General features: G+C 49.8%; 1 protein-coding gene across 1 annotated transcript in view; it reads right to left on the bottom strand.

The window, feature by feature from the left end:
* The window catches only part of parp2 (poly (ADP-ribose) polymerase 2), a 115668-nt gene that overhangs the window by 2281 nt on the left and 93851 nt on the right, over positions 1-19536 (bottom strand). Inside the window, 9 exon segments of the mRNA XM_085985088.1 lie at positions 109-233; positions 2320-2418; positions 4743-4842; positions 7526-7653; positions 9281-9415; positions 10896-10959; positions 13658-13796; positions 18063-18216; positions 19308-19419. Of these exon segments, the coding sequence (XP_085841214.1) occupies positions 109-233; positions 2320-2418; positions 4743-4842; positions 7526-7653; positions 9281-9415; positions 10896-10959; positions 13658-13796; positions 18063-18216; positions 19308-19419 (1056 nt within the window).

Raw genomic sequence — 19536 nt, 5'->3', positions numbered from 1 at the left:
GGGGCTTCCGGTTTAACGTCTCATCGGAGGGAGACGAAGGCGAGGTCAAAGGGCAGCTGGCTTGTCTTGTTGGGAGAGCTGAGGGCGGCCTGTGCTCGAGATACTTACAGGTTAACATCACTGTTCTGGTTAGGAGCTATCCTCCCTAGGCCCATGACGCTGTCCTTCCCGGGGGGCAGTTTATCAGCTTCATAGTCAGCAGCTAGCAGCTGGTTACAGTCACCGAGCGCCACCTGAAGAGACAAGAGGTTAATGAAGGCTGCAGCCTCAGAGGGGTTCACATGGTTCATAAAGAATAACAGATACCCGGGCATGAGTTACAGGCTGGAATCGAATCGAGGGGTTCGGGTGGTTTATATATAGAATAACAGATACCCGGGAGTGAGTTACAGGCTGGAATCTAATCGAGGGGTTCGGGGGGTTTATATATAGAATAACAGATACCCAGGAGTGAGTTACAGGCTGGAATCTAATCGAGGGGTTCAGGTGGTTTATATATAGAATAACAGATACCCGGGAGTGAGTTACAGTCTGGAATCTAATCGAGGGGTTCGGGGGGTTTATATATAGAATAACAGATACCCGGGAGTGAGTTACAGGCTGGAATCGAATCGAGGGGTTCGGGGGGTTTATATATAGAATAACAGACACCCGGGAGTGAGTTACAGGCTGGAATCTAATCGAGGGGTTTGGGTGGTTTATATATAGAATAACAGATACCCAGGAGTGAGTTACAGGCTGGAATCTAATCGAGGGGTTCGGGTGGTTTATATATAGAATAACAGATACCCGGGAGTGAGTTACAGGCTGGAATCTAATCGAGGGGTTCGGGGGGTTTATATATAGAATAACAGATACCCAGGAGTGAGTTACAGGCTGGAATCTAATCGAGGGGTTCAGGTGGTTTATATATAGAATAACAGATACCCGGGAGTGAGTTACAGTCTGGAATCTAATCGAGGGGTTCGGGGGGTTTATATATAGAATAACAGATACCCGGGAGTGAGTTACAGGCTGGAATCGAATCGAGGGGTTCGGGGGGTTTATATATAGAATAACAGATACCCAGGAGTGAGTTACAGGCTGGAATCTAATCGAGGGGTTCGGGTGGTTTATATATAGAATAACAGATACCCGGGAGTGAGTTACAGGCTGGAATCTAATCGAGGGGTTCTGGGTGGTTTATATATAGAATAACAGATACCCAGGAGTGAGTTACAGGCTGGAATCTAATCGAGGGGTTCTGGGTGGTTTATATATAGAATAACAGATACCCAGGAGTGAGTTACAGGCTGGAATCTAATCGAGGGGTTCGGGTGGTTTATATATAGAATAACAGATACCCGGGAGTGAGTTACAGGCTGGAATCTAATCGAGGGGTTCGGGTGGTTTATATATAGAATAACAGATACCCAGGAGTGAGTTACAGGCTGCAATCTAATCGGGGGGTTCGGGGGGTTTATATATAGAATAACAGATACCCGGGAGTGAGTTACAGGCTGGAATCTAATCGTGGGTTCGGGTGGTTTATATATAGAATAACAGATACCCGGGACTGAGTGACAGGCTGGAATCTAATCGAGGGTTTGGGTGGTTTATATATAGAATAACAGATACCCGGGACTGAGTGACAGGCTGGAATCTAATCGTGGGTTCGGGGTGGTTTATATATAGAATAACAGATACCCGGGAGTGAGTTACAGGCTGGAATCTAATCGAGGGTTTGGGTGGTTTATATATAGAATAACAGATACCCGGGAGTGAGTTACAGGCTGGAATCTAATCGAGTGGTTCGGGGGGGTTTATATATAGAATAACAGATACCCGGGAGTGAGTTACAGGCTGGAATCTAATCGAGGGTTTGGGTGGTTTATATATAGAATAACAGATACCCGGGAGTGAGTTACAGGCTGGAATCTAATCGAGGGTTTGGGTGGTTTATATATAGAATAACAGATACCCGGGAGTGAGTTACAGTCAGGAATCTAATCGAGGGGTTCGGGTGGTTTATATATAGAATAACAGATACCCGGGAGTGAGTTACAGGCTGGAATCTAATCGAGGGGTTCGGGTGGTTTATATATAGAATAACAGATACCCGGGAGTGAGTTACAGGCTGGAATCTAATCGAGGGGTTCGGGGTGGTTTATATATAGAATAACAGATACCCGGGAGTGAGTGACAGGCTGGAATCTAATCAAGGGGTTCGGGGGGTTTATATATAGAATAACAGATACCCAGGAGTGAGTTACAGGCTGGAATCTAATCGAGGGGTTCGGGGATTGATGTAGAGGTTTCAGGGCCTCATTGTTTCCTTACCTCACACAGCATCAGGAGTCCAACCTTATGTTCCCGGCTGGTGAAGCAGTAATTGGCACTCTTCGAGGACATGTCTGCGAAGTATATTCCTTTCCCAAACTGTGAGGGGAGCAGGGGAAGGAGAGAGAAAGAGAGAGGGAGAGATTTACGGCTGGTGCAAAATTGCAGGGGCAGCAAAGAACCAGACAGTAATTATCCAGATTAGAATAAAAGACGGCGTTAAACAGTTACTGATGTACCAAGGAAGTGTCGGACAAGATGCGGTCAGACAAAGGTCTCTGCTGCTCTCCCTCTCCAAGGTGCTGGCTGCTCGTTGAGGTTCTACGGGCGTCACCCACCCTCTGGCATTGCAGCAAGTGGCTTCTGAGGGGGCCCACCGTGAGTGTTGGCGCAGGGGGGGGGCGGGAGATAGGAACATAGGAACAGGAGACAGTCGTTCAGTCCCTTGAGCCTATTCCACCAGTTAACTAAATCATGGCTGATCTGTATGAAAACCCCATCGACCTGCCTTGGTTCTGCAACCCTTAATAGCCTGGCCGAACAAAAATCTTTCAATCTCAGTTTTGACATTTTCATTTGAGCGCCCCCCCAGCCTTTTGTTTTTGAGGGAGAGAGTTCCAGATTTCCACTACAGTTTGTGTGAAGAAGTGTTTCCCGACATCACCCCTGAACGGCCTGGCTCTGACTTTAAAGTTCTGCCCCCTTGTTCTGGACTCCCCCCCCCCCCCCCCCCCCCACATCAGAGGAAATAGCTTCTCTCTATCGACTCCATTAATCATCTTAAACACCACAAGTAGATCGCCCCCGTAATCTTCTATGTTTGAGGGAATACAAGCTTCATTACCGAGCTGCTATCGAGTCACACACGAGATATGCCCTCCCCTCACGTACCAGTACTGATCAATAAACCTTGATAAGGAGTGGGAACCCTGGCTTGTTTCTCTCCCTCCTCCCTAGCCCAGGATGGCTCAGTACCAACTGAAGCACCCCCCGCCCCCCGCTCCCCGACTGGGATAGGCTAATTCAGCACAGACCAGGGAGGAAGGAATGGAAGCTGGGCCCTGTGGGGCTCAGTACCAATTGTAACCCCCCCTTACCGCCCGAGAAAATCAATCAACACAAAACAGGGATGCGACTCAGCGTCGCACCAGACGCAGATATTCATTACCAGATAGTCGGGGGAACTTCGAAAGCACTTTTAACAGCGACTGTAAGGAGTTAGTCCCAATGTCAAGGACCCCTCCTGTAACAGTGACTGTGGGGAGTTAGTCCCGATGTGAGGGACCCCTCCTTTAACAGTGACTGTGGGGAGTTAGTCCCGATGTCAAGGACCCCTCCTTTAACAGTGACTGTGGGGAGTTAGTCCCGATGTCAAGGACCCCTCCTTTAACAGTGACTGTGGGGAGTTAGTCCCGATGTCAAGGACCCCTCCTTTAACAGTGACTGTGGGGAGTTAGTCCCGATGTCAAGGACCCCTCCTTTAACAGTGACTGTAGGGAGGACAACGAAATGTAGGCTTGCGGCTCCCGAGAGTGTACATTTAGATTAAGACATTTAAACATACATTTGGCTTGTAATACATTAACATAAACATAACCATAATAAAGTGCATTGGCAGATGTGCAGGCTTTAGAGTTTATTTGTGGAGTTCAGTAGGATGACAGCCCTGGGAAAGAAGCTGTTCCCTAAATCTGGTCGTTCGGGTGCGAATGCATCTGTAGCGTCTCCCAGATGGCAGGAGGGCGAACAGACTGAGGCTGGGGTGGGTAGGGTCTTTGATGATGGTCCGTGACCTCCGTAAACAGCGTTTCTGGTATATGTGCTCTATGGTCGGTAGCCGGGTGCCGGTAATGCGCTGGGCAGTTTTGACTACCCGCTGCAGGGCTTTCCGGTCATAGTGGCTACAGCTGCCATACCATACTGTGATACAGTTCGTCAGGATGCTCTCTATTATGCAGCGGTAAAAGTTAGAGAGGATCAGGGGTGACAGGTTACATCCCTTCAGCCTCCTTAGGAAATATAGGCGCTGCTGGGCCTTCTTCACCAGAGAGGAGGTATTGAGGGACCAGGAGAGGTCTTCCGTGATGTGGACTCCGAGGAACTTAAAGCTGTCCACCCTTTCCACCACAGCCCCATTGATGTGGATGGGGGTGTGACTTCCGCCTTTAGACTTCCTGAAGTCCACAATGGCTGTAGGGAGTTAGCCCTGATGTGAAGGACCCCTCCTTTAACAGTGACTGTGGGGAGTTAGTCCCGATGTGAAGGACCCCTCCTTTAACAGTGACTGTGGGGAGTTAGCCCTGATGTGAAGGACCCCTCCTTTAACAGTGACTGTAGGGAGTTAGTCCCCATGTGACGGACCCCTCCTTTAACAGTGACTGCAGCGCGAGATGTTGTGATGCGCTATCTCGACGCTCACTTACCATGTAGCCAGTGACGGGAGCCTCCGGAGGGGCGATTCGCAGCCCCTGGTTTAGAATGCTGACCCAGTTGGAGAGGCGGGAGCCGTGCCACAAGAGCTGCCTGAGAGAGAGGGACAGAGAGTGCACCAGGGCCGTGAGCAACAGCGCTGAACGAGAGGGGCGTGCGCAGAGGAGCGAGCTACTGTGCACGAGGTAATCAGTGCGAGACACAGGGCGAGGGCTCGCAGGAATCTCAGCTCACGGGTCCGCCTCTGGCCATCATGCCAGTCAGGTGCTAACTCAATGCAAGCTCTCTACCCGAACTATCGTTTCTACCATTTCAATTCCACCTGATCCCCGTCCTCCTCCCCCCTACCTTTAATCATGGCAATTAACTTGGATTCAGTCGGCACTCACGGAAACGCGGTCCATTTCCAGACGCCCGCTCGTGTGCGAACATTGCTCTCCACCCATCCACCCCCCCCGCCACCACCACACTGTCTGCCTCTCGCGCTAACCCCCGAGATCCGTCCCCCTTGTTACCCCAGTCACCCACCAGTGGGAACAATCTGTCACTATTCACCCTCGCCCAATTCAAACACTTCCGTCAGATCTTCAGGGGCCTGGACTGTCCACCGTAGCAGTTTGAGAATCTGAAGTCAGTTTTGCTATTTTAAAAAACCTGTTAATAACGGGTTGCTATCGGTAAAAGTGACCGTGAAGCTGTTGGATCGTCGCAAAAAACACAACTGCTTCCCCCCCCCCCCTCCGAGGCCCTTTATGGAAGGAAGCCTGCCGTCCTTACCCGGTCTGGGCCTATACGTGACTCCTGTCTCACACCAACGTAGTCGGCTCTTAACTGCCCTCTGAAGTGGCTGAGCGAGGCACTCAGTCGCATCAAACAATGAGAGATGGGCGATAAATGCCTGCCTTGCCAACGACGCCCACACACCGGGAATGAATTCAAATTAAGGCAGTTATATAACTGTTATATATGAGGTTTTCCCGTCGATCCACTGTAACTTTGACGCGAGAGTTACGCCGTTATGGCAGACGGGCGGAAGAACCCCCACAGAAATTCACCCTCTACATCTTTTAAGATAGTAAAAATCTCGCGCCTGCGCACACTTCCTGTCAATCCCCCCCACATTATACACCCCGACTTCCACATTTACAATGGGAACTGCCAAAGTAAACGGGTCACACTGTATATACACCCTCCTGCCAGTGGTAGCGCTGCAGCACCCGCACGGGACAGAAGGTGTTAGGCAGGAAGTGCACGCAGATGTGATTTTCAACACATTGGTTACAGAAAGATTCAAAAATAAGGACAGAATTTACGACTTGATTCCCTGCCCTCCAATGTCAATTCATGTGAAGACTAGACTTGGTATTGATTCCTTGTGTGCGGTGCCATGGCAGGTTGACCAGACACATTATAAGGTCTTTAGTGTAGCATGCACTTCCTGCAAGGTCCGCACCCACTTTCTCTCACATTTTGTTCATCACGTCCCATAGGAGATCTGCCGGTAACTGCGCAGATATCTCCCTGAAAGACACCAGTCAGTGTACAGATATCTCCCTGAGGGAGAGGGTCTGAGAGACACCAGTCAGTGTACAGATATCTCCCTGAGGGAGAGGGCCTGAGAGACACCAGTCATTGTACAGATATCTCCCTGAGAGAGAGGGGACTGAGAGACACCAGTCAGTGTACAGATATCTCCCTGAGGGAGAGGGACAGAGAGACACCAGTCAGTGTACAGATATCTCCCTGAGGGAGAGGGACTGAGAGACACCAGTCAGTGTACAGATATCGCCCTGAGGGAGAGGGACTGAGAGACACCAGTCAGTGTACAGATATCTCCCTGAGGGAGAGGAACTGAGAGACACCAGTCAGTGTACAGATATCTCCCTGAGCGAGAGGGGACTGAGAGACACCAGTCAGTGTACAGATATCTCCCTGAGGGAGAGGGACTGAGAGACACCAGTCAGTGTACAGATATCTCCCTGAGGTAGAGGGACGGAGAGACACCATACAGTGTACAGATATCTCCCTGAGCGAGAGGGGACTGAGAGACACCAGTCAGTGTACAGATATCTCCCTGAGGGAGAGGGGACTGAGAGACACCAGTCAGTGTACAGATATCTCCCTGAGCGAGAGGGGACTGAGAGACACCAGTCAGTGTACAGATATCTCCCTGAGGGAGAGGGACTGAGAGACACCAGTCAGTGTACAGATATCTCCCTGAGGTAGAGGGACGGAGAGACACCATACAGTGTACAGATATCTCCCTGAGCGAGAGGGGACTGAGAGACACCAGTCAGTGTACAGATATCTCCCTGAGGGAGAGGGGACTGAGAGACACCAGTCAGTGTACAGATATCTCCCTGAGCGAGAGGGGACTGAGAGACACCAGTCAGTGTACAGATATCTCCCTGAGGGAGAGGGGACTGAGAGACACCAGTCAGTGTACAGATATCTCCCTGAGAGAGAGGGACTGAGAGACATCAGTCAGTGTACAGATATCTCCCTGAGAGAGAGGGGACTGAGAGACACCAGTCAGTGTACAGATATCTCCCTGAGGGAGAGGGACTGAGAGACACCAGTCAGTGTACAGATATCTCCCTGAGGGAGAGGGACTGAGAGACACCAGTCAGTGTACAGATATCTCCCTGAGGGAGAGGGACTGAGAGACACCAGTCAGTGTACAGATATCTCCCTGAGGGAGAGGGACTGAGAGACACCAGTCGGGATATATGGATATCTGCTGCCCCACCCTGGCCAATGCGGGTACGTTTCCCACCTGTTGCCCAGGTCTGTGCGGAACTGGTTTTTCTCCTCCTCCCTCTCCACATCGAAGACCTCCAGCAGCCTCATGGTGTAGTCGTTGTGAGTGGAGGCATGGGTGGTGTGGAGGTATTTCTCGATCACCTGAGCAGGAACAACAAGGGGAGACACAGACAGTGAGTGTCATGACTGGTGTGTTAGGGAATATAATATTTTAATAACATAGATTTTAATATGATTTAGCTTAAAAACTGAGAACAATGAAAGTGCTGATTTAGCTTAAAAACTGAGAACAATGAAAGTGCTGATCTAAGCTTAATACTGAAAGTGCTGATTTAGCTTAAACAGAGAACAAAGGAATGACTGATGTACCAGAGATCCAATCAGTGTGATGTAGTTGAACCATCCATAGCTCTGCATGCATGCTGCAGAGCCAATGGTAATAAAGGGGGTGGGTACATCTGCTGCTGTATAAAAACCAGCCATTTTGAATGTGATGTTAGTCGGATAAAGGAAGTCAAACAGTGTAAATCAAGTGATGCAATAAATCGACTATTTAAAACTTACCACCGGATTCGCAAACTTTAATTTTAGTGTGTTGACCTCAAATCAGTGTGGTCCACTGAAATTAACTGATCTAACATGGTGCAATTGTCCATCTCCTTACTCCTCCTCCCAACAGCACCAGCCCTCACGGTGGGGGGTAGGGGGATAACAGACTCCGCCCACCATCAACCCCCCGCCAAGTGGGCATTCCTCATGCACGATCCCCGATCACTCACTCACACACACACACCGCCCCCCCCCCCACCCCGTGAGATTCAGCTCAATACCAATTATAGCCGCCCCCCGCAGACCGGAGATGGAACCTAGACTCTTCCTAATCTGTGTGGAGCTCAGTACCAACTGCAGCCCCCACGAACTTCGATCAGCTCACTCACCACAGACATTAGGGGGTGTTCAATAAGACAATGGAAGTGAAAGATGAGACAGTCTTTTGAAGAACATGCCTACAGCCCCTTACTTCACCCATTGAAGGATCCAGGTTCTTGGTGTCATTAGAAATGTTAGGGTGAGATAGCTTTACTCTGTATCTAACCCGTGCTGTACCCGCCCTGGGAGTGTCTGATGGGACAGTGTAGAGGGAGCTTTACTCTGTATCTAACCCGTGCTGTACCTGCCCTGGGAGTGTTTGATGGGACAGTGTTGAGGGAGCTTTACTCTGTATCTAACCCGTGCTGTACCTGCCCTGGGAGTGTTTGATGGGACAGTGTAGAGGGAGCTTTACTCTGTATCTAACCCGTGCTGTACCTGCCCTGGGAGTGTTTGATGGGACAGTGTAGAGGGAGCTTTACTCTGTATCTAACCCGTGCTGTACCTGCCCTGGGAGTGTTTGATGGGACAGTGTAGAGGGAGCTTTACTCTGTATCTAACCCATGCTGTACCTGCCCTGGGAGTGTTTGATGGGACCGTGTAGAGGGAGCTTTACTCTGTATCTAAGCCGTGCTGTACCTGCCCTGGGAGTGTTTGATGGAACAGTGTAGAGGGAGCTTTACTCTGTATCTAACCTGTGCTGTACCTGCCCTGGGAGTGTTTGATGGGACGGTGTAGAGGGAGCTTTACTCTGTATCTAACCCGGGCTGTACCTGCCCTGGGAGTGTCTGAATTTCGGATGCGCTTTGTCTCTGACCATGAGCGCCCCCGCACCACCAAGAGCGCTTGAGGTTCAGGATCCTTTAGGAGGAGCTACGAGAGTGGGAGAGCTGCTGACCTTGAATTCCGATGCGGTGTGCTCCAGGGGCTGGAGACCGCAGTGCAGGGAGCGATACTGTCTGTCCAGTGGATTCTCCGCGCTGCCCAGCTCCGATTTCACCACTTTAATGGCAATCTCAATGTCGCCCAGTGCCTGAAACATATACAGGGGTCATTCCAGAACTGGTCTCGGGAAAGTGGAAGAGGAAAAAGGAGGGAGGAGAGAGGAAGAAAGACTTGCATTTATACAGCGCCTTTGACGACCACCGGATGTCCCAAAGCGCTTTACAATTAATTAAGTACTTTTTTTATTGAAGTGTCATCACTGTTGTAATGTGGGAAATGTGGCAGCCAATTTGCGCAAAGCAAGATCGCACAAACAGCAATGTGATAATGACCAGATCATCTGTTTTAGTGATGTTGGTTGAGGGATAAATATTGGCTAGGACACGAGGGATAACTCCCCTGCTCTTCTTCAAAATAGTGACACGGGATCTTTAATGTTCACTTGAGGGGGCAGACGGGGCCTCAGTTTAACAACTCATGCAAAAGACGACACCTCCGACGGTGCAGCACTCCCTCAGCACTGCACTGGAGTGTCAGCATAGATTTTTGTGCTCCAGTCTCTGGAGTGGGACTTGAACCCACAACCTTCTGACTCAAGAGGCGAGGAGGGGGAATGAGAGTAAGAGAGTGGGGGGAAGTGGGCGGAGAAAACAAGACCGAGAGAGGGTTGGGGGGGGAAAAGAGAGAGCGAGCGAGAGCGCGCGAGAGAGGGCGGAGAGAGAGAGCGCGCAAGAGAGGGTAGAGCGAGCGGGGGGGGGGGGGGGCGGAGCGAGCGGGGGGGCGGAGCGAGGGGGGGCGGAGAGAGGGGAGGGGGCGGAGAGGTGGGGGCGGAGAGAGGGAGAGATGGCGGAGAGAGCGAGAGATGGCAGAGAGAGATTGAGAGGGCGGATAGAGAGAGAGCGCGAGTTGGTGAGAGTACATAAGATGTACCTTATCATGCCAATAAAGCGATTTGAATTTGAATTTGAATTTGAATTGAGAGAGAGTGGGGCAGAGAGAGAGAGAGAGCGCGGAGAGAGAGAGACAGAGAGAGAGTGGAGAGAGAGACAGAGAGAGAGTTTTTGGAGAGAGAGCGAGTTGGTGGAGAGATGGGGATTCAGCTTTAACTCGTACATTTTTTACTGCCCAAATGGAGGTAGTTAGGGATCCGCCCACATGGTGGCTGGAGTTGGGGAGAGGGCATCGTCGGTCCCTGCCATTCTGGAGTGAAGTGTGAGATTGCACGAGGTAGGGACCCACCAACAACTCTCCATCGAGTCCCTTCCCCCCCACCACAGGCATTGTTTGCACGGGCTTTACTTGCAGGACGGTTGAACCTGCCAGCCTCGTGCAGCGGAAAACAGTGCGTTGGCGCGGTATTCAACTGCAGTTGGCGTCACAGCCGGGCCCCATCCGCCCCCATACTTGCAAGCGGGAGCACGCCGCCAGCTTGCTCAGCGCACCTTTGTTTTTTATTCTTACCCATCCCTGCGCTCCACGTATCAACCCCCAGCGCCAATGCCACTGAAATTGCCCCAACAGCCGCCTGCACACGCGCGCACACACAGACCTCCAAGGATTTGATTTACCTCCAGAAGTCCGACTTTCTCCTGCAGTTCCTTCTTGGTTCTGATCAAAGGAGGCGTCTTCAGCCTTTGGGGTGGGCGAGGACGAAGAAAGCTTTAGTTAAGCCAACAGAGATACAAGAAACACACATCATCGGGGCCATAGTTTGGCAGGCAGGCGGGTGTCTAGAATGCTGAAGGGTGGCTGTCACTTGGTGAATTCTGAACTTTTAGCTGTGCCTGTTCAGCAAGTTTCTGTTAGGTGGAGGACACTTTAAAATGTAAAGGGATTCCAGGCAGAGAGCTTAAGCTTAAAAATTACTGCACCGACACGGAACAAGCTTCAGTGTCAGCTGTGGCTCAGTGGGTAGCACACTCGCCTGAGTCAGAAGGTCGTGGGTTCTAGTCCCACTCCAGAGACTCGAGCACATAAAGCTAGGCTGACACTCCCAGTGCAGTGCTGAGGGGGTGCTGCACTGTCGGAGGTGCTGTCTTTCGGATGAGACGTTAAACCCAGGCCCTGTCTGCTCTCTCAGGTGGATGTAAAAGATCCCATGGCACTTTTTCGAAGAAGAGCAGGGGAGCTTGCTGTATGCAAATTGGCTGCCGCGTTTCCCACATTACAACAGTGACTCCACTTCAAAAAGTACTTCATTGGCTGTAAAGCGCTTGGAGACGTCCAGTGGTCGTGAATGGCGCTATATAAATGCAAGTCTTTCTTTTTCAAGCAGTGTTAGCCTTTGCTGGTAAGAGATTCAGTGAGGCAACAAACTCTGTCTAGCCTTGCACTGTCGGAGGTGCCGTCCTTCAGATGAGATAGTAAACTGTGGGCTGTGTCTGCTCTCTCAAGTGGGCGTAAAAGATCCCACGGCCATTATTTCAAAGAAGATCAGGAGAGTTATCCCCGGTGTCCTGGGGCCAATATTTATCCCTCAACCAACATCACTAAAAAAAAAACTAGATTATCCGGCCATTATCACATTGCTGTTGGTGGGAGCTTGCTGTGTGCAAATTGGCTGCTACCTTTCCTGCAACAGTAACTACACTTCAAAAGTACTTCATTGGCTGTAAAGCGCTTTGCGACGTCCTGTGGTAGCGAAAGGCGCTATAGAAATGTAAGTCTTTCTTTTTGTGCTTAATTCCTATGAAAGCCTTTGAACCTCAAGGACATAGACAGGCTGGTGGAATGGGCGGACACGTGGCAGATGAAATTTAACGCAGAAAAGTGCGAAGTGATACATTTTAGTAGGAAGAACGAGGAGAGGCAATGTAAACTAAAGGGTACAATTCTAAAGTGGGTGCATGAACAGAGAGACCTGGGGGTATGTGTGCACAAATCATTGAAGGTGGCAGGGCAGGTTGAGAAAGCGGTTAAAAAAGCATACAGGATCCTGGGATTCATCAATAGAGACATAGGCCTAGAAATTCGGTGGGCTTTGCGCCCAGTTAAGGCCCAAAGAGGGCCTCTGCGCCCTTGGAGGAGTTTGCGCTGAAATTGAGCGCTGCGCTAATGGCGGCAGTAGCGCTGCGCCGGCACCGATGATGTCATCGGTGTGCGCAGTGCCCCGGTTCCGCCCTGATGCCGGCCCGACCCCCATATTTAGTTGCGGCCGCCTCCTCCGTGGCGGCCGCTACGAACATCGGGAGACCAGGGCCTTCCTGCAGCCTTAGTGGGGCGCATAAAGGTGGAGGTGCGGCCGGCCGCTTTTTCGGCGGCCGGCCGCACCTCCCTCCCCGGCCTCCTCCACCCCCCCCCCCCCCACCGCGGCACTGCCGGCTGCTTTCCACGAGCCCGGCACTTCTCCGTGGTGCCGGGCTCATTTGCCGGCACAATCCAGCGGCGATCTCCCCCTTGCAGGCACCTCCTCCTTAAGAGAAGGAGGAGGCCTGCAGTACAGCAGCCTGCCGCACCACATCGGGTGGCGCAGCGGCACCTGGAGCGCTGAAATTCACTTTCAGCGCCCCAAGCGGGGGCGGGCACACCCTGGAACAGCGCCCGGTTCCGCCTTGGGGCGCTAAAAGTGAATATGGGACGGGCGCAACTGGCTTCGCGTCCAGCGCAAAATTTTCGGCGCAACCGAGCTGGCGGGGCTATACCCAATTTCTAGGCCATAGAGTACAAAAGCAAGGAAGTTATGATGAACCTTTATAAAACACTGGTTCGGCCTCAACTGGAGTATTGTGTCTAATTCTGGGCACCGCACTTTAGGAAGGATGTGAAGGCCTTAGAGAGGGTGCAGAAAATATTTACGAGAATGATTCCAGGGATGAAGGACTTCAGTTATGTGGATAGACTGGAGAAGCTGGAGTTGTTATCCTTAGGGCAGAGAAGGTTGGGAGGAGATTTGATAGAGGTGTTCAAAATAATGAGGGGTCTAGACAGAGTAGATAGAGAGAAACTGTTCCCATTGGCAGAAGGGTCGAGAACAAGAGGACACAGATTTAAGGGGATTGGCAAAAGATCCAAAGGCGACATGAGGAAAAACTTTTTTACGCAGTGAGTGGTTAAGATCTGGAATGCACTGCCTGAAAGGGTGGTGGAGACAGACTCAATCATGGCTTTCAAAAGGGAATTGGATAAATACCTGAAGGAAAAATTTTTGCAGGAATACGGGGAAAGGGCAGGGGGGTGGGACTACAGCTGAAGTGCTCTTGCAGAGAGCCGGCACGGGTTCGACAGGCCGAATGGCCTCCTTTGGTGCTGTAACCATTCTATGAACCCTATCATCCTGTGGAATAACTTATAAGGACATCCATTCCTGACCGCCCAAGGGACAAGCTCTTACCCGAAGTCGTGTGGTATCCTGGTGTAAAACTCATTGCAGGCCTCCACCAGCGCCTTCCCAGTCACATTCCGGTTGATACAGTCCTCGACCCGCTGAAGGGAGACGTAGCCTGCTTTGATTTGGTCGGTGGTCAGCTTACCTATGCAGAGAAATGAGAGAGATCGTGTTTTGTTCAACGGTGGCTTCGGCCCTTGCCAGCCAACGCCAGATCCCAGGATCACCACTCGTGGAACTTTACCACTGTCAGCCGTGGCTCAGCCGGTCTCGCACTCGCCCGAATCAGAAGGTCATGGGATCGAGTCCCCACTCCAGAGACTCGAACACAAAATCTAATCTGGCACTCCAGTACTGACAGAGCACTACGCTGTCAGAGGTGCCGTCTTTCGGATGAGACGTTAAACCGAGGGCCCCTGTCTGCTCTCTCGGGTGGACGTAAAAGCTCATACGGCCGTTATTGGAAGAAAAGCAGGGGAGTTCTCCCCGGTGTACTGGGGCCCAATATTTATCCCTCAACCAACATCACAAACAGATTGTCTGGTCATTATCGCATTGCCGTCTGTGGGAGCTTGCTGTGCGGAAATTGGCAGCCCGCCTTTCCTACATTACAACAGTGACTAATCTTCAAAAGTACTTCATTAGTTGTAAAGCGCTTTGGAACGTCCCGAGGTTGCGAAAGGCATTATATAAATGCGAGTTCTGTGCAGTCACATTTGGACACCTGACATCTGTGAAAACCTGACGAACAAACTTCTCACTGAATGGGAAAGGGTTTAGCTCATTGGGATTGTGTACAATAGGAGTGAATGGGAAAGGGTTGGGTCCACTGGGATTGTGTACAAGGGGAGTGAATGGGAAGGGGTTGGGTCCATTGGGATTGTGTACAAGGGGAGTGAATGGGAAGGGGTTGGGTCCATTGGGATTGTGTACAAGGGGAGTGAATGGGAAGGGGTTGGGTCCATTGGGATTGTGTACAATAGGAGTGAATGGGAAGGGGTTGGGTTCATTGGGATTGTGTACAAGGGGAGTGAATGGGAAGGGGTTGGGTCCATTGGGATTGTGTACAAGGGGAGTGATTGGGCCAACCAAATCAGTAACAATACTGTGGAGGAGGAATTCCTGGAGTGTTTACGGGATGGTTTCCTGGACCAATATGTCGAGGAACCAACCAGAGATCAGGCCATCTTAGACTGGGTATTATGTAACGAGAAAGGATTAATTAGCAATCTTGTTGTAAGAGGCCCCTTGGGTCGGAGCGATCATAATATGATCGAATTCTTCATTACGATGGAGAATGAAGTCGTTGACTCGGAGACTAGGGTCCTCAATTTAAATAAAGGAAACTATGATGGTCTGAGGAGCGAGTTGGGTAGGATTGATTGGGGAATGGCACTCAAAGGGTTGACGGTGGATAGGCAATGGTAAACATTCAAAGACCGAATGGATGAACTACAGAATTTGTTCATCCCAGTTTGGCATAAAAATAAAACAAAAAAGGTGACCCAACCGTGGCTAACAAGGGAAATTAGGGATAGCATAAGGTCCAAGGAGAGGGCATATAAATTGGCCAGAAAAAGCAATAATCCTGAGGATTGGGAGCAGTTTAGGCTTCAACAAAGGAGGACAAAGGTATTAATTAAGAAAGGGAAAATAGATGAGAGTAAGCTGGCAGAGAACATAAAAACTGACTGTAAAAGCTTTTATAGATATGTGAAGAGAAAAAGATTGGTGAAGTCAAGCGTAGGTCCCTTGCAGTCAGAATCGGGGGAATTTATAATGGGGAACAAAGAAATGGCAGACCAACTAAATACATACTTTGGTTCTGTCTTCACAAAGGAGGACACAAATAACCTCCCAGAGATGCCGGGGAACATTCCTCCGGGTGCTCCGGTTTCCTCCCACAGTCCAAAGATGTGCGGGTTAGGTTGATTTGGCTATGATAAATTGACCCTTAGTGTGAGGGGATTAAATACGTGGGGTTACGGGGATAGGGTGGGATATGTGTCGGTGCAGGCTCGATGGGCCGAAATGGCCTCTATCTGCACTGTGAGGATTCTGAGGATTCTGTGATAGGGTCTGATGAAAGGGTGGAACTGAAAGAAATCAGTATTTGTAGGGAAATGGTGTTAGGAAAATTGATGGGACTGAAGGCCGATAAATCCCCAGGGCCTGATAATCTACATCCTAGGGTACTTAAGGAAGTGGCCCTAGAAATAGTAGATGCATTGCTGGTCATCTTCCAGAACTCGATAGACTCTGGAACGGTACCCATGGATTGGCGGGTAGCTAATGTTACCCCACTATTCAAAAAAGGTGGTAGAGAAAAGGCAGGGAATTATAGACCGGTAAGCTTGACATCGGTAGTGGGGAAAATGCTAGAGTCCATTATAAAAGATGTAATAGCAGAGCACTTGGAAAGCAGTGACTGGATCGGACAAAGTCAACATGGATTTACAAAAGGTAAATCATGCTCGACTAATCTACTGGAATTTTTTGAGGATGTAACTGGTAAAATAGATAAGGGAGAACCAGTGGATGTGGTGTATTTGGACTTTCAGAAGGCTTTCGATAAGGTCCCGCATAAGAGATTAGCGTGCAAAATTAAGGCACATGGGATTGGGGGCAATGTATTGACTTGGATAGAGAACTGGTTGGCGGACAGAAAGCAAAGAGTTGGAATAAATGGGTCGTTTTCCGAGTGGCAGGCAGTGACTAGTGGGGTACCGCAAGGATCGGTCCTAGGACCCCAGCTGTTCACAATATATAATAATGATCTGGACGAGGGAATTGGATGTAATATCTCCAAATTTGCAGACGACACAAAGCTGGGTGGGAGGGTATGCTGTGAGGAGGATGTCGTGAAACTCCAGCACGATTTGGACAGGTTGGGTGATTGGGCAGAAACATGGCAAATGCACTATAATCTGGATAAATGTGAGGTTATCCACTTTGGTGGCAAAAACAGGAAGGCAGATTATTATTTGAATGGTAATAGATTGGGAGAAGGGGAAGTGCAAAGAGACCTGGGTGTTCTTGTGCACCAGTCGCTGACGGTAAGTATGCAGGAGCAGCAGGCGGTTAAGAAGGCAAATGGTATGTTGGCCTTCGTAGCAAGAGGGTTCGAGTACAAGAACAAGGATGTCTTGCTGCAGTTGTACAGGGCCTTGGTGAGACCACACCTTGAGTGTTGTGGGCAGTTTTGGTCGCCTTACCTGAGGAAGGACGTTCTTGCCATGGAAGGAGTGCAGCGAAGATTCACCAGGCTGATACCTGGGATGGCAGGAATGACGTATGAGGAGAGATTGTGTCGATTGGGCTTATACTCACTGGAGTTTAGAAGATTGAGAGGGGGTCTCATCGAAACCTATAAAATTCTGTCAGGCCTGGACAGACTAGATGCAGGAAGGATGTTTCTGATGGCCGGGGAGTCCAGAACCAGGGGTCATAGTCTAAGGATAAGGGGTAAGCCATTTAGGACTGAAATGAGGAGGAATTTCTTCACCCAGAGAGTGGTGAACCTGTGGAATTCTCTGCCACAGAGGGCAGTGGAGGCCAGCTCATTAAGTATATTCAAGAAAGAGTTGGATATATTTCTTAAGGCTAAAGGGATCAAGGGATATGGGGAGAAGGCAGGGACCAGGTACTGAATTTGGATGATCAGCCATGATCTCATTGAATGGCGGAGCAGGCTCGAAGGGCCGAATGGCCTACTCCTGCTCCTATCTTCTATGTTTCTATGAATGGGAAGGGGTTGGGTCCATTGGGATTGTGTACAAGGGGAGTGAATGGGAAGGGGTTGGGTCCATTGGGTTTGTGTACAGTGGGAGTGAATGGGAAGAGGTTGGGTCCATTGGGATTGTGTACAATGGGACTGAATAGGAAGGGGTTCAATCCATTGGGATTGTGTACAATGGGACTGAATAGGAAGGGGTTCAATCCATTGGGATTGTGTACAATGGGACTGAATAGGAAGGGGTTCAATCCATTGGGATTGTGTACAATGGGACTGAATAGGAAGGGGTTCAATCCATTGGGATTGTGTACAATGGGACTGAATAGGAAGGGGTTCAATCCATTGGGATTGTGTACAATGGGACTGAATAGGAAGTGGTTCAATCCATTGGGATTGTGTACAATGGGAGTGAATAGGAAGGGGTTCAATCCATTGGGATTGTGTACAATGGGACTGAATAGGAAGGGGTTCAATCCATTGGAATTGTGTACAATGGGACAGAATAGGAAGGGGTTCAATCCATTGGGATTGTGTACAATGGGACTGAATAGGAAGGGGTTGAGTCCACAGATGCAAGGAACCTCAATGAACACAATGCTTCTGCATCCAAGCAAAATGATTGTCAAAGCAGCTCTATACACGTTACAGGTGGAGGTCCAATTCCTTTGTCCCTACCTAGTGGAGCCTTCTTGGTATCATACTTCATCTGAAGCACCATCTCCTCCATCGCCTGTATGTTACAGATCAGCTCGATCAGCTCTTGGACGCGACGGTCCAGCTTTGATTCCACCTTGGGCGGCTTTGCTGCTTCTCTAACCTTCCCACTCTCCTGGAAAGCACAAATATCGGAGAGTTGGTTAATGCGGCAAACTAAAACTGGGACATTGGGTGAGCACTCGAAGTACATTTGCCCAACAGTCAATGTAAGTGTTGTTTTTTCCACTGCCTGAAAGGGATGGTGGAAGCAGATTCAGTAGTAACTCTCAAAAGGGAATTGGATAAATACTTGAAGGGGAAGCATTTGCAAGGCTATGGGGAAAGAGTAAGGGGGAGTGGGACTAATTGGACTGCTATTTCAAAGAGCTGGCACAGGCACGATGGGCCAAATGCCCTCCTTGTGTGCTGTATCATTCTATACGTCAACACAAAATACGACAAAAAACATATACACAGACACAAGAACCCATATTAGGATATGCGGAGATCACAGCACACAAATATCGACACAATGACCTAGGACCATAGGAACAGGAGGCCATTCAGCCCCTTGACCCTGTTCCGGCACTGAATGAGATCATGGCTGATCTGCGACCTAACTCCATATACCCGCCTTTGCCCCGTATCCCTTAATACCCTTGGTTAACAGAAATCTATCAATCTAAGGTTAAAATTAACAACTGATTTAGCATCGATTGCTGTTTGCGGAAGAGAGTTCCAAACTTCTACCACCCTTTGTGTGTAGAAGCGTTTCCTAACTTCACTCCTGAAAGGCCTGGCTCGAACTTTTAGGCTGTTTCCTAGTCCGAGACTCCCCAACCAGCAGAAATAGTTTCTCTCTATCTACCCTATCTGTGCCCCTTAATATCTTGAAAACTTCGATCAGATCACCCCTTAACCTTTTAAATTCCAGGGAATACAACCCTAACTTGTGTAATCTCTCCTCGTAACTTAACCCTTGAAGTCCGGGTATCATTCTGGTAAACCTACGCTGCACTCCCTCCAAGGCCAATATATCCTTCCTAAGGTGTGGTGCCCAGAACTGCTCACAGTACTCCAGGTGTGGTCTAACCAGGGGTTTGTACAGCTGCAGCATAACTTCTACCCCCTTGTATTCTAGTCCTCGAGATATAAAGACCAGCACTCCATTAGCCTTTTTGATTATTTTCTGTACCTTGAGGAACAAACCCTGCCCCCACTCACCTTCTCTGCAGGAGCGTCCCCACTGTAGTCCAGGCTCAACATGTCGTACTTGCCGGGAACCTTCTCAAAACACGCCCTCTGAGACCAATGATTCTTCGTCTTGTCGAGAAACCTGGCAGCAACACAATGGTAAATGATTCAGCTGGGACCCAGCTCAGCAGAGAGTTCATACTACATCCTTCCGCTTCCTCCTGAGCAGTCTGGTCGTTGACATGAGCCTCTCCACAAT

This window comes from Somniosus microcephalus, chromosome 4, assembly GCF_052327205.1.
Source record: "Somniosus microcephalus isolate GS21.2 chromosome 4, FLI_Smic_1.0, whole genome shotgun sequence".
Lineage (NCBI taxonomy): Eukaryota > Metazoa > Chordata > Chondrichthyes > Squaliformes > Somniosidae > Somniosus > Somniosus microcephalus.
Note: the sequence above shows the minus strand (reverse complement) of the source record. Positions and strands in the feature narration are given on the sequence as shown.